The 19,854-nt window shown below is 53.7% G+C and overlaps 1 protein-coding gene across 1 annotated transcript; it reads left to right on the top strand.

The window, feature by feature from the left end:
* Window positions 1–1,826: 1,826 nt before the first annotated feature.
* Window positions 1,827–19,566, top strand: SYT12 (synaptotagmin 12). Its single transcript, XM_023186576.1, has 7 exons — window positions 1,827–1,860; window positions 6,294–6,487; window positions 11,205–11,597; window positions 14,691–14,906; window positions 15,630–15,750; window positions 16,785–16,918; window positions 19,298–19,566. The coding sequence occupies exons 1-7, from the start codon at window positions 1,827–1,829 to the stop codon at window positions 19,469–19,471; spliced, it is 1,266 nt and encodes a 421-aa protein (XP_023042344.1). The 3' UTR covers window positions 19,472–19,566.
* Window positions 19,567–19,854: the final 288 nt, after the last annotated feature.

The following is a 19,854-nucleotide window of genomic DNA, read 5'->3' as shown; positions in this document are numbered from 1 at the left end:
GTCCCAAAGGGAACCTACAGTATGCTCCGAGGGGTCGGGAACTGGTGGGTCACGCTCCCCGAGGACTTTTTATACTGCACCTGAATGGTGTTTGCATTTTTTGCAAATTGGTTGCTACCTTTAAAACTCAGGAAACTGCATGTAAAAAATTCAGGTATCTGGCTTTTCTTTAAAGTGCCAGAAGATCAAGCCACAGTGGGTGGCGTTCCTGCTGGGGCAGAAAGGCGGCTGCCCTTGGGCCAGGCCATCACTCTGCAGTCCTCACGTCCCCTTCCCCTCGCCCTACCACCCTGCACGGGGCCTGCAGGCTTACTGTGTGTAACCACCTCTCTGAACTACACGGGAATCCAGAAGTTGGGGTGGGCGTTATCCTGGCCCTCTGCGCCCTTGACCTGAGATCAGCGCAGCCCATCCCAGTTTCCCTTTTCTTTTTTTTTTTTTTGAGGCAGAGTCTCACTCTGTCGACCGGGATGGAGTACTGTGGCCGGATCTCAGCTCACTGCAATCTCCGCCTCCCGGGTTCACGCCATTCTCCTGCCTCAGCCTCCCGAGTAGCTGGGACTACAGGCGCCCGCCACCTCGCCCAGCTAGTTTTTGTATTTTTTAGTAGAGACGGGGTTTCACCGTGTTAGCCAGGATGGTCTCGATCTCCTGACCTCGTGATCCGCCCGTCTCGGCCTCCCAAAGTGCTGGGATTACAGGCTTGAGCCACCGCGCCCGGCCCCCAGTTTCCCTTTTCCAGGACTCCCCACACACACCCATCGAGGACACATCCGTGAGCCAGATTTACTTCTTAGCACAATAATAAAACAATGAGCAGTCGCCTAGCTTCAGGTAATGGGTTGTAGGAGCTCCCAGACCTTTCCAGAACAACTTCAGTTGTTCCTAAAAGCTGGGGGTGGAGGGTGGGGTGGGGAGTGGGGAAGAAACCACACCAAGCAGTGAAAGGACTGATAACAGAATATTGCAGAGACGCAGCCTTTCTTTCCCAATCGAAATGGAAGCATTTGAAGGAAGGCTCTGGCTCAAGCCAGGGGGGCCTTGCTCTTATGAGTCGCCTACTGCGTTGCCGCTGGTCAGCCTGATGTTGTTAGGATGGAAAGGAGCTGGGGTTGCAAATTTGGCAAATACAAAAACAGGTCGCCCAGGAGCACTGACGTTTTGGATGAACAATGGAAAAGATTTTGGTGTAGGTATGTCCTATGGACTATTTGGGACACACATGTTAAAAGCTGATTTGAAATTTGCCCGGGCACGGTGGCTCACACCTGTAATCTCAGCACTTTGGGAGACCGAGGCTGGTGGATCACATGAGGTCAGGAGTTTGAGACCAGCCTGGCCAACATGGTGAAATCCCATCTCTACTAAAAATACAAAAATTAGCCAGGTGTGGTGGCACATGCCTATCATCCCAGCTACTTGGGAGGCTGAGGCAGGAGATCACTTGAACCCAGGAGGCAGAGGCTGTAGTGAGCCAAGATGGTGCCACTGCACTCTAGCCTGGGCAACAAAGAGAGACTCCATCTAAAAAAAAAAAGAAAAAAGAAAACAAAGCAAAATCTGAAATTCACATGCCACTGGGCATCCTGTATCTTATCTGGCAATCATGAAAAGAGTCTTAGAATGCTTGAAAAGAGCTTTAAACATCATTTCTTAAAATGCCAAGCCTTCCTTTAGTAGCACGCCCCTTATAGTGGAGTGTAAGCTCTGGATGACAGGCACGCGCGTGCCGGGAGGCCAGGACCTGGGGACGGGACGCTGACTCTCTGCAGCCCTATCCGCTCACTCTCTTTTCCCTTCCGGTCACAGTCACCACAGCAGGCACCATGGCAGTGGATGTGGCAGAATACCATCTGAGCGGTGAGTGCCCAGGGCAAGCCCCTCCTGGATCATGCCTACGAGACCCTTACCCCAGGCCTGGGTGGGAGGTGTCCGTGGGTCATGAGTAATTTGTCCTTGCCATTATTGCCTTCACCGTCAAGGACAGTCAGTGACTTGCCCAAGGTCAGACAGCCCTGGGGACATCAAGCTTGGCCCAGTCTGCCGTCTCCTCATCTTGCCACTCAAGTGACTCCTTCCTGTTAAAGTGACTTTCTCTCTTTTACTTGAGAGGGTCCCCGGGGAGACCCTCATCCTGCTGCACCCTGGAGATGAGGCTGTGACTCGGAATCCACTCGCCGAGGCCTTTTGTGGAGGCTGTCAAGTAGCCAAGGGAAAATAAATCCAGGAAGGTCAATGTTAGATTCATGAGGCATTAAACTCAGAGACCACCCAGTCCAGAGACAGAAGCTATAGTGAGCTGAGATCACACCACTGCACTCCAGCTTTCCAGCCTGGGTGACAGAGTGAGACTCCGTCTCGTTAGAAAAAAAAAAAATAGAGGCCACCCAGTCCAGGGCCATTGCTCCCACCCTGTCACCCTGTGCCCCAGCAGGGAGATGGGAGCTGGCTCGGAGATGCCTCGAGACTCCAGACATACTCCTGCAGCCCTCCCCATGGACGGCAGATGGGGTCAGAGCTGAAACACACCAGCCATCTTTTCTCCCTTTGTTCTTCTCCCCATTCATAGATGGGAGAGGTGAGGCTCAGAGAGTAACCGGTCAGGACGTGCCCTCAGGTCTCCTGACTCCCAACCCCAGGCTCCCCATCACTCCAGCTCCTACCCTAACACAGCCCCTGGGAAGCCCAGGGCTGATCTGAAGGGTGTGCCCGGTTTTCCCATCACTTTTCACCCTCGGGCTCACAGGTCTAGCCCCCCACACCCCACCCCCTATCTGTATGGCCTTGGGCAAGTGGTGAAACCTGAGATTCTACTTACTTATCTGTAAAATGCAAACGATGAGCCTTGCCTCAGGGCTGTTGGGAAGATTTAGAGAGCTGATGGATGTGCAGCGTCCAGCACAGTACAAACGCCACTCTCCCAGCGCCAGGGCTTTGCACATGCTGTTCTCCTGGCCTGGAGTTCTTCCCTGCCTCTGCCTCTGCCTCTGCCTCTGCCTCTGCCTGCCTGAGTCCTGGGGCCTGGTGTCAGGGTTACAGGTGCAAATCTGAACCCAGTCTGTCTGGAGGCAGATCTTTCCTCTGTCCCTCAGCTTCCTCATCTGTAAAATGGGGAAAGCAATAGAACCAACCTCACAGGATTGCCTTGACTCAATGGGTTAATACATGTGACGTGCTTAGAACAGGACCTGGCAAATCGTAAATAGTAAATGCTTCATAAGGGGAGTTATTCCTCCTCCTCCTCGTCCCCCTCGTTTCTGGTCTTAGCCTAGACCCCACTTCCAATATCACCCCAAGACTGGTATTCCATAAAATCAATAAACGAATGTGAATTGTCATTTCATGTCACCTTCCTGGGGCTTTTCCTTCTGTGCCCCCAGCCCTGCCCCCTTTTCTGCCACACCGGGCATGGGCTTCATCCTTCAGCTCCCAAGAGCCTCAGGTGCAGGGGAGCCTGAATCTGCTTTGCCACCTGGCTGTACCCACAGCCTGCTCAGAGACCTTGGGCCTCTGGTCCTGCCCTCTGGCCAACCCCTGGCTACCACCCAGCCCTGCTGTGACCCTGTTCCCAGGACTCCCAGAACATGCCAAGCCTTGGCAGGGCGGGGCCCGGGAGCCTCCGTGGATCTCTTTGTGACAGGTGTATTTAGCCCACAGGTGACATTCTGTCAACAGGAGCAGGAGGAAGGAGGCTTTCTTCATGGCCCTTCCATTGTCATCACCCATTCCTTCTGTTTTCCCCTGGTCTGCCCAGCCCGTGACTATGTGCTGCGTTACTTTTACACACATCACAATTGTATGATTAGACCATGTTGGGGATTCTTTTTTTTTCCTCTCTTAACAATGCCAGAAATGTGTCTCTGCATTGCCACAGTGCCATCCCAATGACCTCAATTGTCATGCTCAAAGGCCAGTGACATTTCCTCCCAAGACAGTGCCACCAGTCCTCCCTGGCCCCCTCGGTGGGACCTTCAGGCTGTTTCCAGATTTCTGCTGTTATAAATACAGCCTTGATGACTCATCCCAGACATAAAACTTCTTGGGATTTTCCCTTTAGAATAAATTCATCAGAGTGGGACCGCTGGATGGGGGATGTTCTTGTCATCTGCATTTTCCAGAGTCTGAAGCCCAGAGGTGCTGGGTGACTTGCCTGGAAGCCAAAGTACCTGTGCCTGGCTCTGCCGTTTCTCACCGATGGCCTTGAGTGGAGAAACAGATGTGCCCGTTACCCTTCCTTGGTCTGTTTTCCTCTTTTAGAAAGTAGGGCCATGGCCGGGTGTGGTGGCTCACGCCTGTAATCCCAGCACTTTGGGAGGCTGAGGTGGGTGGATCACCTGAGGTCACGAGTTCGAGACCAGCCTGGCCAACACGGTGAAACCCCCGTCTCTACTAGAAATATAAAAATTAGCCGGGCGCAGTGGTGGACGCCTGTAATTCCAGCTACTCGGGAGGCTGAGGCAGGAGAATCGCTTGAACCCAGGAGGCAGAGGTTGCAGTGAGCTGAGATCGTGCCACTGCACTCCAGCCTGGGCAACAAGAGCGAAACTCCATCTCAGAAAAAAAAAAAAAAAAAGAAAAAGAAAAGAAAAGAAAGTAGAGCCTCACAGGGTGCTTAGCGCTGGGAGGGCGTCAGGGCTGGAGGCCAGTGAGTCAGTGCTGTGGATCTGCGTAAAGGTGGCTCAGTAGAGAGCAGGGCAGCCTAGAGGGGCTGCCCCACTGTGTGCTCCACTCCAGTGCATCTGGGCTTCAGGGCAGCAGTGATGAGGAACTTCTGTAGCCCCAGGTCCCCTCCCTCCCTCCCCCAGACACTCTGCCCACTCTGGGCTTTTTATACCCCTCTATTCTTCCTGCCCTTGACTTCCAGCTCCTGTTACTGTGGCCTGGCACACTTCTTGCCCCTCCTGATATCTCGGCTTACATGTCCTCCTCCGGGAAGCCTTCCTGGGCTGCTCCTATTCCCAGAACCCTGATTCGTCTATTTATTTGCCTGCCCCACACCACCCCTTAGATTGCCAGCTACTTAAGGACAGGGACTTGGCCTGGGGCTGACTTAGCCCTGGCTACCTGTGCCCATAGGCTGCTGGCGCACCAGGGTGGGTGCTCAATGGATGTGCAGTGATCAATCTCCAGCCCTGAGATGCTCTTCGCACCTCTCTCCACCTTGCTGCAAAGGAACTGTGCAGGGTCGAGGCCGGGTGGGGCAGTGGTTACTCCGCTTGCTTTGGGGTCAGGCTGCCAGAGTTGGAGTCCCAGCATCACCCCTTCTGGGCTCTGTGACCTTGAGCAAGTTCTTTAGTCTTTCTGTGCCTCAGTTTCCTCACTTGAATTGAGACAGACACAGTACTAAGAACAGTTTAGAGAGCTGTATTTGCCAGCACTGTGACCTGCAGAATGAATCCCAGTGTCTCCTTGGCTTCCTGTGGGGAAGCAGAGCCAGGTTTCCTAGGAGAGGGAGGCAAAACCTTGGAACGTGTGTGGTCCTGCCGCGTGCCAAGCACGGTGCTGGGGAGGACGCGCCTGCCACAGTTGAGGGGGTTGTTAATTTCCGTCTTCGGGGGCAGCAAGGCTCAGAGAGGGAAGGTTATTGACTCATCAGCAGAGCAAAAGCCTCTGAGCATCCGGATTTGTCTCCGAGCCCTGCACAGCCTGCAGCCACCTCACTTGTGGCTGAGTTGTTTGTTTGTTTTGGTAAGAGATTCACGGACAGATAAGATTCACATACCGTGCAATTTACCCACTGAAAGTATACAATTCAGTGGTTTTTAGTATATTGTGCGACCAGCCACACAATCCATTTTTAGAATATTTTCATCATCCCCCAAAGAAACCTTATTTCTCCCAACTTTCCAGCCCCGACAGTCACTAATCTACTGTATAGACTGGTGTCGATTCTGTCTACGTAGATTTGCCTGTTCTGGATACTACGTACACGGGCTGATCATCCTCAATCCAAAAATCCAAAATCGAAAATCTGAAATTTTTTTGTGGGCTGACATGATGCTGAAAGGAAATGTCCACTGGAGCATTCTGGATTTCAGATATTTGGATTAGGAGTGCTCAACCTATAAGTGTAATGTAAATATCCCCAAATCAGAAAAAACCTGAAATCCAAAACACTTCTGGTCCCAAGCAACTCAAGAAAGTGTGTGTCTTGTTCGACATGGGATCTCCAGCACCTAGCACATAGTAGGCATTCAATAAATATCCATTCAATGAAGAAGTCAGTGCTGCTCCCCGGGTGGGGGTCTATATCCACTAGGAAGCCCTAATGAGAGGCTGCCCTTGCCTTGCAGTCATCAAGAGCCCCCCTGGCTGGGAGGTGGGTGTCTATGCTGCAGGGGCCCTGGCCCTGCTGGGAATCGCAGCTGTGAGCCTGTGGAAGCTCTGGACGTCGGGGAGCTTCCCCAGCCCCTCTCCGTTCCCCAATTACGACTACAGGTACCTTCAGCAGAAGTACGGCGAGAGCTGCGCAGAGGCCAGGCAGAAGGTGAGGCTTCTGCTCCTGCAGGTGCACAGCGAGTGCAACCCCATGCCCCCACCATCCACTCAGATCGGCCTTCAGCCCCTCTCCCTCCATCACTGCCTCCTCCTGGTTGATGTCCTCCTTTGAAGGGGAGTAGACCTCCCTCCTCCCCTTTCACATCTGCAACTTTTTTTTTTTTTTTTTTTTTTTTTTTTTGAGATAGAGTTTCCCTCTTGTTGCCCAGGCTGGAGTGTGGAGTGCAATGGCATGATCTGGGCTCACTGCAACCTCTGCCTCCTGGGTTCAAGCGATTCTCCTGCCTCAGCCTCCCAAGTAGCTGGGATTATAGGCGTGCACCACCATGCCCAGTCAGTTTCGTATTTTTAGTAGAGATGGGGTTTCACCATGTTGGTCAGGCTGGTGTCGAACTCCTGACCTCAGGTGATCCATCTGCCTTGACCTCCCAAAATGCTGGCATGAGTCACCACACCCGGCCTGCTTTTTAACTACTAACATCTTTCTTTCCCTTCCTTCCTTCCTTCCTTCCTTCCTTCCTTCCTTCCTTCCTTCCTTCCTTCCTTCCTTCCTTTCTTTCCAAAATGCTCCTTGTGGAGGAGGGCTACCACATAGGAATGTGTCCAGAGTAACCTGATATATTTATTATTTCTTCTTTTTTTTTTTTTTTTTTTTTTTTTTTGAGACACGGTCTCACTCTGTCACCCAGGCTGGAGTGCTCTGGCACAATCTCAGTTCACTGCGACCTTCACCTCCTGGGCTCAAGCAATCCTCCCACCTCAGCCTCATGAGTAGCTGGGACTACAGGTCCAAGCCACGATGCCTAGCTAAATTTTTTTGTTTTTTGTAGAGACAGGGTTTCACCATGTTGGCCAGGCTGGCCTCAAACTCCTGGGCTCAAGAGATCTGCCCGCCTCGGCCTCGAAAAGTGCTGGAATTACAGGCGTGCATCACCGTGCCAGGTCCTTCTCTTTTCACCTCCCTTGTAGCTGAAGCATTTTGACATACTGTTGAACACACATCATAAAGCATTATTTTAACGGCTGTAGGAGATTCCTTTTTGTGCATGTGCCATGATTGACTAAATGTCATGATAAATAATGCAGTGGATGTTCTGTATGTAAAACTTTGTCTTCATTTGGGATAGTGTACTTTGGATGGATGTCCACATGTGGAATTGTTGTATCGGGGGCACACACATTCTTAGGGCTCTCCCTCTACCTTGCTGAATGTTTTATCATTTAACACATGGCAGAGAATTTTCCGAATGTCATGTAGAGTTCCAGAAAGCACAGCCAGAATCTATTACCAGATTAGAGTCCCTCATGCTCACTCACTTAAGGTGTCTGGGGGACCGTCTCACATGCTGTTGGGGGAGTGTAAATTTGAAAAAACTTTCCCAGGCCTGGCATGGTGGCTGACGTCTGTAATCCCAGCACTTTGGGAGGCCGAGGTGGGTGGATGACCTGAGGGCAGGAGCTCAAGACCAGACTGGCCAACATGGTGAAACCCTGTCTCTACTAAAAATACAAAAATTAGCTGGGTGCGGTGACACATGCCTGTAATACCAGCTACTCGGGAGGCTGAGCACGAGAATCACTTGAACCTGGGAGGCAGAGGTTGCAGTGAGCCAAGAGCGTGCCACTGCACTCCAGTCTGGTTGACAGAGCAAGACTCTGTCTCAAAAAAACCTCGCTTTTCCAAAGAGCATTTCGGCAACGCTTGTCAAAAGCCTACAAAGGACTGACTGGGCACGGCAGCTCACGCCTGTAATCCCAGCACTTTGAGAGGCTGAGACTGGTTGATCACCTGAGGTCGGGAGTTCGAGACCAGCCTGACCAACATGGAGAAACCCCATCTCTACTAAAAGTACAAAATTGGCCGGGCATGGTGGCACATGCCTGTAATCCCAGTTACTTGGGAGGCTGAGGCAGGAGAATCGCTTGAACCCAGGAGGTGGAGGTTGCGGAGAGCTGGGATCGTGCCATTGCACTCCAGCCTGGGCAATGAGAGCAAAACTCCGTCTCAAACCAAACCAAACCAAACAAAAAAAAAATTAGCTGGGCATGGTGGCAGGCGCCTGTAATCCCAGCTACTCAGGAGGCTGAGACACGAGAATTGCTTGAACCCAGGAGCCGAGATTGCGGCAGTGCACTCCAGCCTGGGCAACAGAGTGAGACTCCATCAAAAACAAAAACAAAAAACCTTCAAGGGACTGTGTCCTCTGAGCCAGGATTTTAAGAAAGCTATTCAATACTGCAGCATTTGTATTTCTGAAAAAGTAGAAACAACGTAAGTGTCCAACAGTGGGAAAGAGTGAATTAAATTATGATTATCTGCTCAATGGAAAATTGGGGAACCATGAAAATTATGGTAAGCAGCCAGGTGCAGTGTCTCATGTCTGTGATCCCAGCATTTTGGGTAGCCGAGGCAGAAGGATCTCTTGGGCCCAGGAGTTGGAGACCAGCCTGGGCAACAAAGCAAGATCTCATCTCTACCAATAAGTAAATAAATAAATTAGCCTGGTGTGGCTGGGCGCGGTGGCTCATGCCTGTAATCTCAGCTCTTTGGGAAGCCGAGGCGAGCAGATCACCTGAGGTTGGGAGTTCGAGACCAGCCTGACCAACATGGAGAAAGGCCGTCTCTACTAAAAATACAAAAACTTAGCTGGGCATGGTGGGGCACGCCTGTAGTTCCAGCTACTCGGGAGGCTGAGGCAGGAGAATCGCTTGAACCCAGGAAGTGGAGTTTGCAATGAGCCGAGATCATGCCATTGCACTCCAGCCTGGGCGACACAGCGAGAGTCCATCTAAAAAAAAAAAATAGCCAGGTGTAGTAGCTCACACCTGTGGTCGCAGACACTTGGGAGAGTGAAGTGGGAGGATTGCTTGGGCCCAGAAGATTGAGGCTGTGGAGAGCTGTGATCGCACTCCCCCCGGGGAAAGGAGACCGGGTCAAAAAAAAAAAAAAAAAAAAAAATTATGGTAATGAAGGCATGGAAGATGTTTGTGGTATAAAAGGTTCTTGTTTTCTCAAATCCCAAAGTCAATTTAGGGAAAATAAAAATATTTATTTATTTATTTTTTATTTTTTATTTTTATTTTTTTTTATTTTTTATTTTTTTGAGCCGGAGTCTCACCCTGTCGCCCAGGCTGGAGTGCAGCGGTGCAATCTTGGCTCGCTGCAACCTCCACCTCCTGGGTTCAAGCAGTTCTCCTGCCTCAGCCTCCTGAGTAGCTGAGATTACAGGCGCATGCCGCCACACCCGGCTAATTTTTGTAGTTAGTAGAGACAGGGTTTCACCATGTTGGCCAGGCTGGTCTTGAACTCCTGACCTCAGGCGATCTGCCACCTCAGCCTCCCAAAGTGCTGGTATTACAGGCATGAGCCACTGTGCCTGGCCAAGGGGAAAAAAAATTAATATTTGGGTGTCACCCAACATGAACTTCCTGCGTTGTAAAGTTCCCTCGTGGCTGCTCCATCACCTCTCGAGTGGCTGGCTTACCCGTTCTTCTTCTGGGACACTTAGGGTGCTAGCTGTTTTTCCTGTTTCTAAACATCACTGCAATCGACAACTTGATGTATGGAATTCTGTCCCTACAAATAAACATGTTAAGAAAAAGTTGAGGGGCTGGGTGCGGTGGTTCACGACTGTAATCACAGCACTTTGGGAGGCCAAGGCAGGTGAATCATGAGGTCAGGAGTTCAAGACCAGCTTGGCCAACATGGTGAAACCCCGTCTCTACTAAAAATACAAAAATTAGCTGGGTGTGGTGATGGGCTCCTGTAGTCCCAGCTACTTGGGAGGCTGAGGCAGGAGAATTGCTTGAACCCAGGAGGCAGAGGTTGCAGTGAGCCAAGATTGTGCCACTGCACTCCAGCCTGGGCAATGCAGCAAGACTTTGTTTCAAATAAATAAATAAATAAATAGTTGGCCAGGCGCAGTGACTCATACCTGTAATCCCAGCACTTTGAGAGGCCGAGGTGGGCAGATTGCCTGAGGTCAAGAGTTTGAGACCAGCCTGGCCAACATGGAGAAACCCTGTCTCTACTAAAAATACAAAATTAGCCAGACGTAGTGGTGCGCACCTGTAATCCCAGGTCCTCAGGAGGCTGAGGCAGGAAAATTGCTTGAACCCGGGAGGTGGAGGTTGCAGTGAATTGAGATCATGCCACTGCACTCTAGCCTGACAACAGAGTGAGACTCTGGATCAAAAAAAAAAAAAAAAGTCTCATGTACCCCTAGGCTGGGCACGGTGGCTCAGGCCTGTAATCCCAGCACTTTGGGAGGCTGAGGTAAGTGGGCAGATCACCTGAGGTTGGGAGTTCGAGACCAGCCTGACCAACATGGAGAAACCCTCTCTCTACTAAAAATACAAAATTAGCCAGGCATGGTGGCGCGTGCCTGTAATCCCAGCTACTCAGGAGGCTGAGGCAGGAGAATCGCTTGAACCCTGGAGGCAGAGGTTGCAGTGAGTCAAGATCGCGCCATTGCACTCCAGCCTGGGCAACAAGAGTGAAACTCGGTCTCAAAAAAATAAATAAATAAATAAGTGACATGAAATATATTAAACAAGGACCTTCCTAGCTAAGGGATGCAGGGCTTCTGTGAAAGGGGAACTTGGAGATTCGAGAATGAACAGGACTTACTCATCTCTTTGACGTCTCCCAGTGACCCTGCCTATGGCCCCCATGATGCTCCCACATCCCTCTTTCTCATCCCCAGAGAGTGCCCGCCTGGAATGCCCAGCGGGCCAGCACGCGGGGACCATCCAGCCGCAAAGGCAGTCTCAGCATTGAGGACACTTTTGAGAGCATCAGTGAGCTGGGGCCTCTGGAGCTGATGGGCCGGGAGTTGGACCTGGCCCACTGTGGGACCCTCCGCAAGTCCCAGTCGGCCGACTCCCTGAACTCCATCTCCTCCGTGAGCAACACCTTTGGGCAGGACTTCACCCTGGGCCAGGTGGAGGTGAGCATGGAGTACGACGCTGCCTCCCACAGCCTGCACGTGGCGGTGCTGCAGGGCAAGGACCTCCTGGAGCAGGAGGAGGCCAGCTTCGAGTCCTGCTTCATGCGCGTCAGCCTGCTGCCCGATGAGCAGATCGTGGGCATTTCCCGGGTAAGTGGGGCTTAGGGTGGGGCACAAGGGTGCTCTGGGATCACTAGATGCCTCCCAGGCAGGCAGGGCAGTGGGGCCCGGCAGGATCCCAGGAAGGCACTAGAGCGCAAATATGGATGCTGATCCCAGAGCTGAAGCTTCAGACTGTAGAGAAAGCTCCGTACAGAGCTGGGAGGTGGGGGGCTCCACCTGAAGGCTCCCATTGTGTGGAGTTCTTAGCTCTCCTGCTAGGTGAATACACAGTTGCCCTGTGTCAACATGGGGTCCCAGCAGAAAAGGCATGACATGCTCAAGAAGGCTAATCTGGGGAGAGCTTAATAACAGGACTGCCCAGGTACAGTGACTCATGCCTGTAATCCCAGCACTTTGGGAGGCCAAGGTGGGAGGATCACTTGAGCCTAACCAGGAGTTGAAGGCCACCCTAAGCAACACGGCAAAACTCCTTCTCTAACAACAACAACAACAACAAATTTAGCTGGGTGTGGTAGTGCCAGCTAATGTATAGTCCCAGCTATTTGGGAGGCTGAGATGGGAGGATCACTTGAGTCCAGGAGGTTGAGGCTGCCATGAGCCACGATTGCACCACTGCACTCCAGCCTGGGTGACAGAATGAGACCCTAACTCAAAAAATAAAAATAGGGGTGGGTGCAGTGGCTCACACCTGTAATTCCAGCCCTTTGGAAGGCTGAGGCAGGTGGATCACCTGAGGTCAGGAGATTGAGACCAGCCTGGCCAACATGCTGAAACCCCATCTCTCCTAAAAATACAAAAATTAGCCAGGCATGGTGGTGCACACCTGTAATCCCAGCTATTTGGGTGGCTGAGGCAGGAGAATTGCTTGAACTCAGGAGGTGGAGGTTGCGATGAGCCAAGATCATGCCACTGCACTCCAGCCTGGGCGACAGAGTGACTGCACTTCAAAAATAATAAATAAATAAATAAATACATTTTAAAAATGAAAATAACAAGAACATTTAGAGTGGCACGGATGGGTTGTGAGGCGACCTCAGGGATGGCATGGTACCCTGGAGGGGTGTAACAGGAGGGGCGGTCCCACTCTGGATCTGAAGGGGTAAGGGGAAGGTGAGGTTACTGGGCCCAAAAGGATAGAGGGCCACCTTGTGTGGAGAGGGCGACCTTGGTGGGAGCTGCGCCCTTTGGCCAAAGGACATGGTCGTCCCGTAGCAATACTGCAGAGAAGGACCTCCCTCCCCCTCCACTAGTTGACCTGACCAGAAGCCAAAGGCCAAGGGAATCTGTTGACACAGCCCATGGAGGTCAACTTTCAGGGCCAGAGCAGAGTGGGGAAGGGTGAAGAATAAAGCGTGAGGGACAGGGAAGGCACCCAGTCCCTTAGGCTACCCTCCACACATCCCTGTACCTCTCAGAGCCAAGCCAACAGAGCCACATTTGGGCTGAAGGATGGGGATGGCCTGTGACCAGAGTGCGAGGAGGGCATGTTTAGGCACCAAGTTGGGGTGGCCCAGCTTCTGAGAGGCAGTACAGCGGGCGATTAGGAGCAGGACCCTGGAGCCTGACTGCCTGGGTTCAAATCCTGGTTCCACCTCTTCCTAGCAGTATGACCTTGGGTAAGTCAGTTTAGTACCCCATGACTCAATTTCCCCGTCTGTCAAATGGGCATCATGGTTATTGAGAAAGAGATGGGTTAACGTATGTGGAGTTCTTAGCCCAGCCCGGGTCAGTGCCCCATAGGTTGGCTCTCAGAACCGTGCAGAGCTCCTGTCGTGCCCAGCCATGTTGCCTGTGGTCTGGGCTGCCTAGAGGACTCTGGGTGGTTCAGGACGCACTCCTGGAGGAGGGTCATTGGCAGATAGCAGCCACCACAGCCTGATGTGTGCTGAGAACCTGGTTCACAGAGCCTAGCACATCCATGATTTTCTCATTAGCCCCTGAACCCAACAGGACGGATTGTTAGGGCATCTTACAGATGAGGAAACTGAGGCTCAGAAAAGTGCTTTGCCCAAGACAACCCCAGTAAGGAAGCAGGATGTCTGGGACTCGAACCCAGGGTTCCATCCTCCTCCACCCATGTGCGCATAAAGCACACGCTCGGAGAATGGCTGGTTGGAGAGCCCAGGCCCCCATGAGCAGGGAACAGCTGAGAGGCTAATTTAGCCGAAGGAGGGAGAGGTGGAGCCAGATCATGAACAGCCGGAATGCCGAGGTCAGGAGGTCAGGAGGCCAGGTGGGCTTTATCCCTTGGAGGCAAGGAGCCCTTCAAAAGCAAGGGATTGTGTAGGGAACGTGAGCACTGTGAGAAAAGCCTTTCCATGCCCAGGCAGTGACAGAAGAGTGTGGTCATGGTGGCCGGTGGCCCTGGGGGATTTATTCTGGGGAAGGCAAGCTTCGCAGCATAACAGCCTGGGCAATCCCCCAGGGGGTGCGGCCCCCAGGCTAGGCAGCCCCTCAGCCTCAGGCAGGGTCCAAGGATGAGAACGCGTTTCTTTAAATATCGCCAGGCAGTGACTAAAGCATCTCCCCCATTCCCCAGAGACAGTGCCCGCAATGCACCTTCCCGGGGGCCCGCCCACGACTTCCTGGGAGGAGGCCAGTGGCGCCCACCAGGCAGGACTGGGCTTGGAAACCGAGTTGGCCCAACCTTGCCTAGTCCTCCCTTCCATCCACCCATCCAGCCTACGGTGTTCAGACAGTCCTGGGCCAGGCTCTTCGGGAACCTGGGACATCAGTGGCTCGTGACTCCACAGACAACTGTCCCACTCCACTGCTTGCCTGGCCTAGGGCTAGACTCGAGCAGATGCAAGAAATATGGAGACCAGCTGCTCCAGGGCGTCTGGAGGGTTCTGGGGTGCCGCGGGCACTGAGGACAGAAATTAGTTGGGATCAGATTGTGGGAGTTTCAAACGCCAGGCCGCTAGATTGGCCACCACTGAGGAGAGGAGAGGAGGCTTTTAAACCTTCAAGGCTGAGCCACCAAAGGAAAGACTGGCATTGAAGGTGTCGTGACAACAGAGCGAGGACTGTAGCCTGGGCCTCTGGACTCCCTGTCCAGTGCTCTCTCCCTGCTGTGGCCTCTCAGGCCCCTAGCGCCCTCCATGGCCCTTTCTCCTGCAGATCCAGAGGAATGCCTACTCCATCTTCTTTGATGAGAAGTTCTCCATCCCCCTGGATCCCACAGCCCTGGAGGAGAAGAGCCTGCGGTTTTCTGTATTTGGCATCGATGAGGATGAGCGCAACGTCAGCACGGGGGTGGTGGAGCTGAAGCTTTCTGTGCTTGACCTCCCGCTGCAGCCCTTCAGCGGCTGGCTCTATTTACAGGACCAGAACAAGGTAAGTGACCTGCCCCGGCCTACTCATCCGCCTCGGAAGAGCACGCACACACATACACTTCCAGGAAGGGACTCCATCATCCTCTGCAATGGCCCGAACCCCAACATCATTAGGAGAGCAGAGAAGAAGACCAGAGCCACATCTGAGGAAACCGCTTACTGCAGGCAAATTTCAAACACATCCTGACCACTGTTTACAGCTCTTCTGCTGCTTTGACACCAAAGCTTCAGAGGTTCTACCCCTACTGAGCTTCTGCTAGAGAAACATTCCTCTGGCCTTAGAGGGGATGATTTCAGACAGAGGCCAAGCTGCACTTCAGTTTTGTAATTGTAGGAATGTTCACAGAACATCATTGCTGTTTAAGCAAAGAATCGGATTCCATTCCACTTGGATCGCTGTGTATTACTACCGCAGAGTGTTTTCCTTGGCCGGCAATGACGGAACAAAACTACATTTGATAGCTACATTTGACAGGCCGCCTCTGGCCTGTGGTCCCAGGCAGGGCCCACACCCAGTGGAAGGGAGGGGTGGGACATGCTCCATGCAGTGGTGGGGGGTGGGTGGCTGTCCCTGCCAGCCTGGAGCCCTGTGGTGAGGGGCCCCCGGTGCAGCCACTTCTCTATGGAGAAGGGAGCCTCAGCCTTTCCCTGGCAACCAAGGCCTTCCCTGGACCCCTCACGTCGGGTGGAGAGAAGCCCTCTGAGCCACCCATCTGTCCCCCAGGCCGCCGATGCTGTGGGGGAGATCCTGCTCTCCCTCAGCTACCTCCCCACAGCCGAGCGCCTCACCGTGGTCGTGGTTAAGGCCAAGAACCTTATCTGGACCAACGACAAGACCACAGCGGGTAAGGCCCAGCAGGCAGCCCAGCTCCCCCATGTGGCTCAGTGGAAGCTGCGGCCCAGCTGCTGTGCTGTGGGCACCTGGAGGCATCAGCAAGTGTGGGACACAGTGTCAAGGTTCCCCTCAGCTTTGCTGAGCCCAGAAGTCGTGCAGATGGGTAGGGGGTGGCATGGGCACAATTAATCCAACTGGGGAAACATGAGATCCCTGGAGGGTGGCAGGGGCCCCCGTGAGGGCAGAGTGAAGGGGGTCAGAGTGATGGGGGGTCTGAGGGCAGGAGGCAGCACTCAGGGCTGGGGGCACTGGGCAAGGAACCCAAGGTGGGCATCTGTTTCCTGGAACTGGAATTCATGGTGGAGGCTCCATTCCCAGAGACAGAGCAGTACCCCAGACTCCAAAAAGGGACCAGGGCCACAGGGTTGAGGTGGGTGCCAGGCAGGACCTCATGCCTTAGGTCTGCAGGAGCCCCCATTCCCTCTCAAAGCAGTGACCGTGGAAGCAGGTGTATTCTAGAGAACTGAAGACAGGGCGCTGGGGGAGTCTGATCTATTGGGAGTCGCAAGCCTTGGGACGGCGCGGGGGAGCGGGGGAGGGGCCAGCTCCAGGCAGGTGCAGCAAGGACACTCCGTGGGCAATAGGTGATGGGCAGACGGCAACTTGTTATTTCAGAGCTGCACACGGTTGAGTCAGGCTCTGCTGTGCGGGCGCCCGGTGACTCAGGGCTGACGTCTGCACTCGGGCCATTTATAGAAGGAACGCGGTAGGGCTGCTGAGTTCCCCCAGCATCCTAGGAGGGGAGCGCGTGGGCTGTGAGGCAGCTGCCTGAGCACAAAGCCCAGCCCTCACCTGACATGCTGTGTGAGCCTCAGTTTTCTCATCTGTGAAATGGGAAAAAAATAAAGGACCAAGGGCGGGGCTGCAGGAGGTCACGACAACAGCAAAGCATTGAGGAGTTTGGAGTCGGTGGGTGGAGCCAGACTGGGCAGGGCTGTGGTGAGTGAGTGTGACGCTGGCCCTCACCCCTCCACCTGCCCACAGACCCCTTCGTCAAGGTATACCTGCTGCAGGATGGGAGGAAGATGAGCAAAAAGAAGACAGCCGTGAAGAGGGATGACCCCAACCCGGTATTCAACGAAGCCATGATCTTCTCGGTGCCAGCCATTGTGCTCCAGGTGAGGGGGCTGGGGGACCGGAAGGGGCCAGGTCACCCCAGGGCTCTGGGGCTGCCACATCTCTCCACCTTCACTTCTCAGGGCCCCTGCAGGGGTAGCAGTTTGCCTCCAGCCATCACTTTCTAGCAGTTATTGAGTGCCACTGGGGCCAGCCCTAGGGTGGGTGCTGGGGACACAGGCACGGCTTTCTTGGTGCTCACAAGGGACAGGCAGGAGAGTCCCTAATCCACTAAGAGTGTCCTAGACTCCCGCAGTCAGGTGAGGGGCCTTCCTGCAGGAGGGGATACCCAGCTCTGAGGGAGGACCATTCCCAGTGGAGGGAACTGCAGAGGGCTAGAGAGGAGCCGGGATGAGCCAGGCACCCACAGTTCCTGCTGTGAATCTCCCAGGCTCTATTTCAGGGTTCTGCTGAACTCCTCAAGTTCCCGTGGTCTTCAGAAGGTGACATGCTCCAGGGAGACCTCTCCCAGCAGGGATATCACAGACCACGGGTGGGAGAACTGCAGAGGGTAGGGCTCGGGCTCTGCTTGCATGCCTCGGAGGATGGGGCTCACACCACCTTCCGTCAGTATCTCTAGCCCTCCTCTGCACTCCTGACAATGAGAAAGTCCTTTGTGCCGTGAGCCAAAACCTGCCTCCATAGCCCCAGGGCTATACAGAACCCGCCTAATCTCCCCCAACCCAGGGACCCCGCCTGTACGTAAAGGCCCAGAACTCTGCCTCGCTCTGAGTGTTCCTAACCCAGGCACATCCCAGCATCTCTGGCCCATCCTGGGTGTCGTAGCCTTCGCCTCACCCTCGTGGGGCAGGCTGCCCATGTGTCCTCTGCCTCCCCCCTGGGTGTCATAGTGCCACTTCTCCACAGCCTCTAAAAGCGAGAGACTTCTTGGGACCATGTGGGAAGAGGGGGAGGAGAGAGATGGGGCTGGGTTTGAGTTTCAGCTCCCACTCTCATCTCAAGCACGGTCTCTCCTGTCCTCGGTTGTGAGTGCAACATGGTGATATTAGTAATAGCATGTTCTGACTGTGCGCAGGTGCTGTTCTACACAGTTCACTCATTTTGTTTCCGAAACAGCCCTATGAGATAGAAACCAATTTTTTTTTTTTTTTGAGACGGAGTCTCGCTCTGTTGCCCAAGCTGGAGTGCCATGGTGTGATCTCAGCTCACTGCAACCTCCGCCTCCTGGGTTCAAGCGATTTTCCTGCCTCAGCTTCCCGAATAGCTGGGATTACAGGCACCTGCCACCGCACCTGGCTAATTTTTGTATTTTTAGTAGAGTTGGGGTTTCACCACGCTGGCCAGGCTGGTCTTGAACTCCCAACCTTAGGCGATCCGCCCACTTCGGCCTCCCAAAGTGCTGGGATTACGGGTGTAAGCCACTGCGCCGGGCCCCAGTTTTTGTTTTTTTTTTTTTCCTTTGAGACAGAGTCTTGCTCTGTCACCCAGGCTGGAGTGCAGTGGCATGATCTCAGCTCACTGCAACCTCCACTTCCCAGTTTCAAGTGATTCTCCTGCCTCAGCCTCCCGAGTAGCTGGGATTACAGGCAAGCACCATGATGCCTGGCTAATTTTTGTGTTTTTGGTAGACACAGGGTTTTACCATGTTGGCCAGGCTGGCCTCGAACTCCTGACTTCAGGTGCTCTGCCTGCCTTGGCCTCCCAAAGTGGTAGGATTACAGATGTGAGCCACTGCGCCCGATCAGAACAAATATTATCATCACCATTTCACAGATGGAGAAGCTGAGGTAGCAAGAGCCCAAGTCACTGCCCAAGATCACACATCAAGGAAGTGGAGGCCAGGCGCAGTGGCTCATGCCTGTAATCCCAGCACTTTGGGAGGCTGAGGTGGGTGGATCACCTGAGGTCAGGAGTTCAAGACCAGCCTGGCCAACATGGTGAAACCCCCATCTCTACTGAAAATACAAAAATTAGCCGGGCATGGTGGCAGGCGCCTGTAATCTCAGCTACTTGGGAGGCTGAGGCAGGAGAATCAGTTGAACCTGGGAGGCAGAGGTTGCAGTGAGCCAAGATCATGCCCCTGTACTCCAGCCTGAGCAACAGAGTGAGGCTGTCTCAAAAAAAAAAAAAAAAAAAAAAAAAAGGAGAAGGGGGAAGTGGGGAGGCCAGCATTTGAACCCTGGCAGGCAGGTGCTGCCGCTGTGGAGGGAGGCAGCAAGAGAAGCCTGAGGGCCTAGTTCAAACTCTTGCCTGCCATTTATTTGCTGAGTGACCTGGGGCAAGTCTCCTCACCTCTTAGATCAGAAGTGAGGATTCAGGGAGCCCCCACTGGGGCCTGACATTTGTAGCCTTGAACCCAGGAGCCAAGAAGTACCTCTGACTGCTCCTGGTCCTCAGCACCCACGTTGTCTCTTCCTCAGGACCTGTCTCTCCGTGTGACGGTGGCTGAGAGCAGCAGCGACGGCCGTGGGGACAACGTGGGCCATGTCATCATTGGGCCGTCAGCCAGTGGCATGGGAACCACACATTGGAACCAGATGTTGGCCACGCTGCGCAGGCCTGTGTCCATGTGGCATGCTGTCCGGCGAAACTAGCAACCAGGGCGGGCCAGGTGGGCAATGGAGCTGCTGGAGCCTGGTACCCACTCGACTCTGTCTGATGCCCTCTCCATAGCCCAGCTGGAGCCGTGAACACTGGGGTCCCCTGGTAGAGTCCTCATGAGCCATCCTGGTCCCTCTGTCCAGACTGCAGCAGAGGAGTGGGCGTGGCTCTGTGTCCAGGGCCCCAGGGTCTTCTCCTGCTGAGGACCAGCTGTGGCTGGGCCAGGACAGAGGGAGGGCGCTGGGCACTGGACAGCTGTGCTCCATCTCAAGCTCCCTTAACCCTGCTCCTCCTGGGAGGCCAGCTGCCAAGCCAGGCTATGATCTGGAACCCAGCGAATCTTGGGGGCCAGGCACTGTGCTAGGCACCAGCAGGA

This window comes from Piliocolobus tephrosceles, chromosome 13 (genome assembly GCF_002776525.5).
Source record: "Piliocolobus tephrosceles isolate RC106 chromosome 13, ASM277652v3, whole genome shotgun sequence".
NCBI classification, from domain to species: domain Eukaryota; kingdom Metazoa; phylum Chordata; class Mammalia; order Primates; family Cercopithecidae; genus Piliocolobus; species Piliocolobus tephrosceles.
This window is presented reverse-complemented; position numbering and strand designations above follow the sequence as displayed.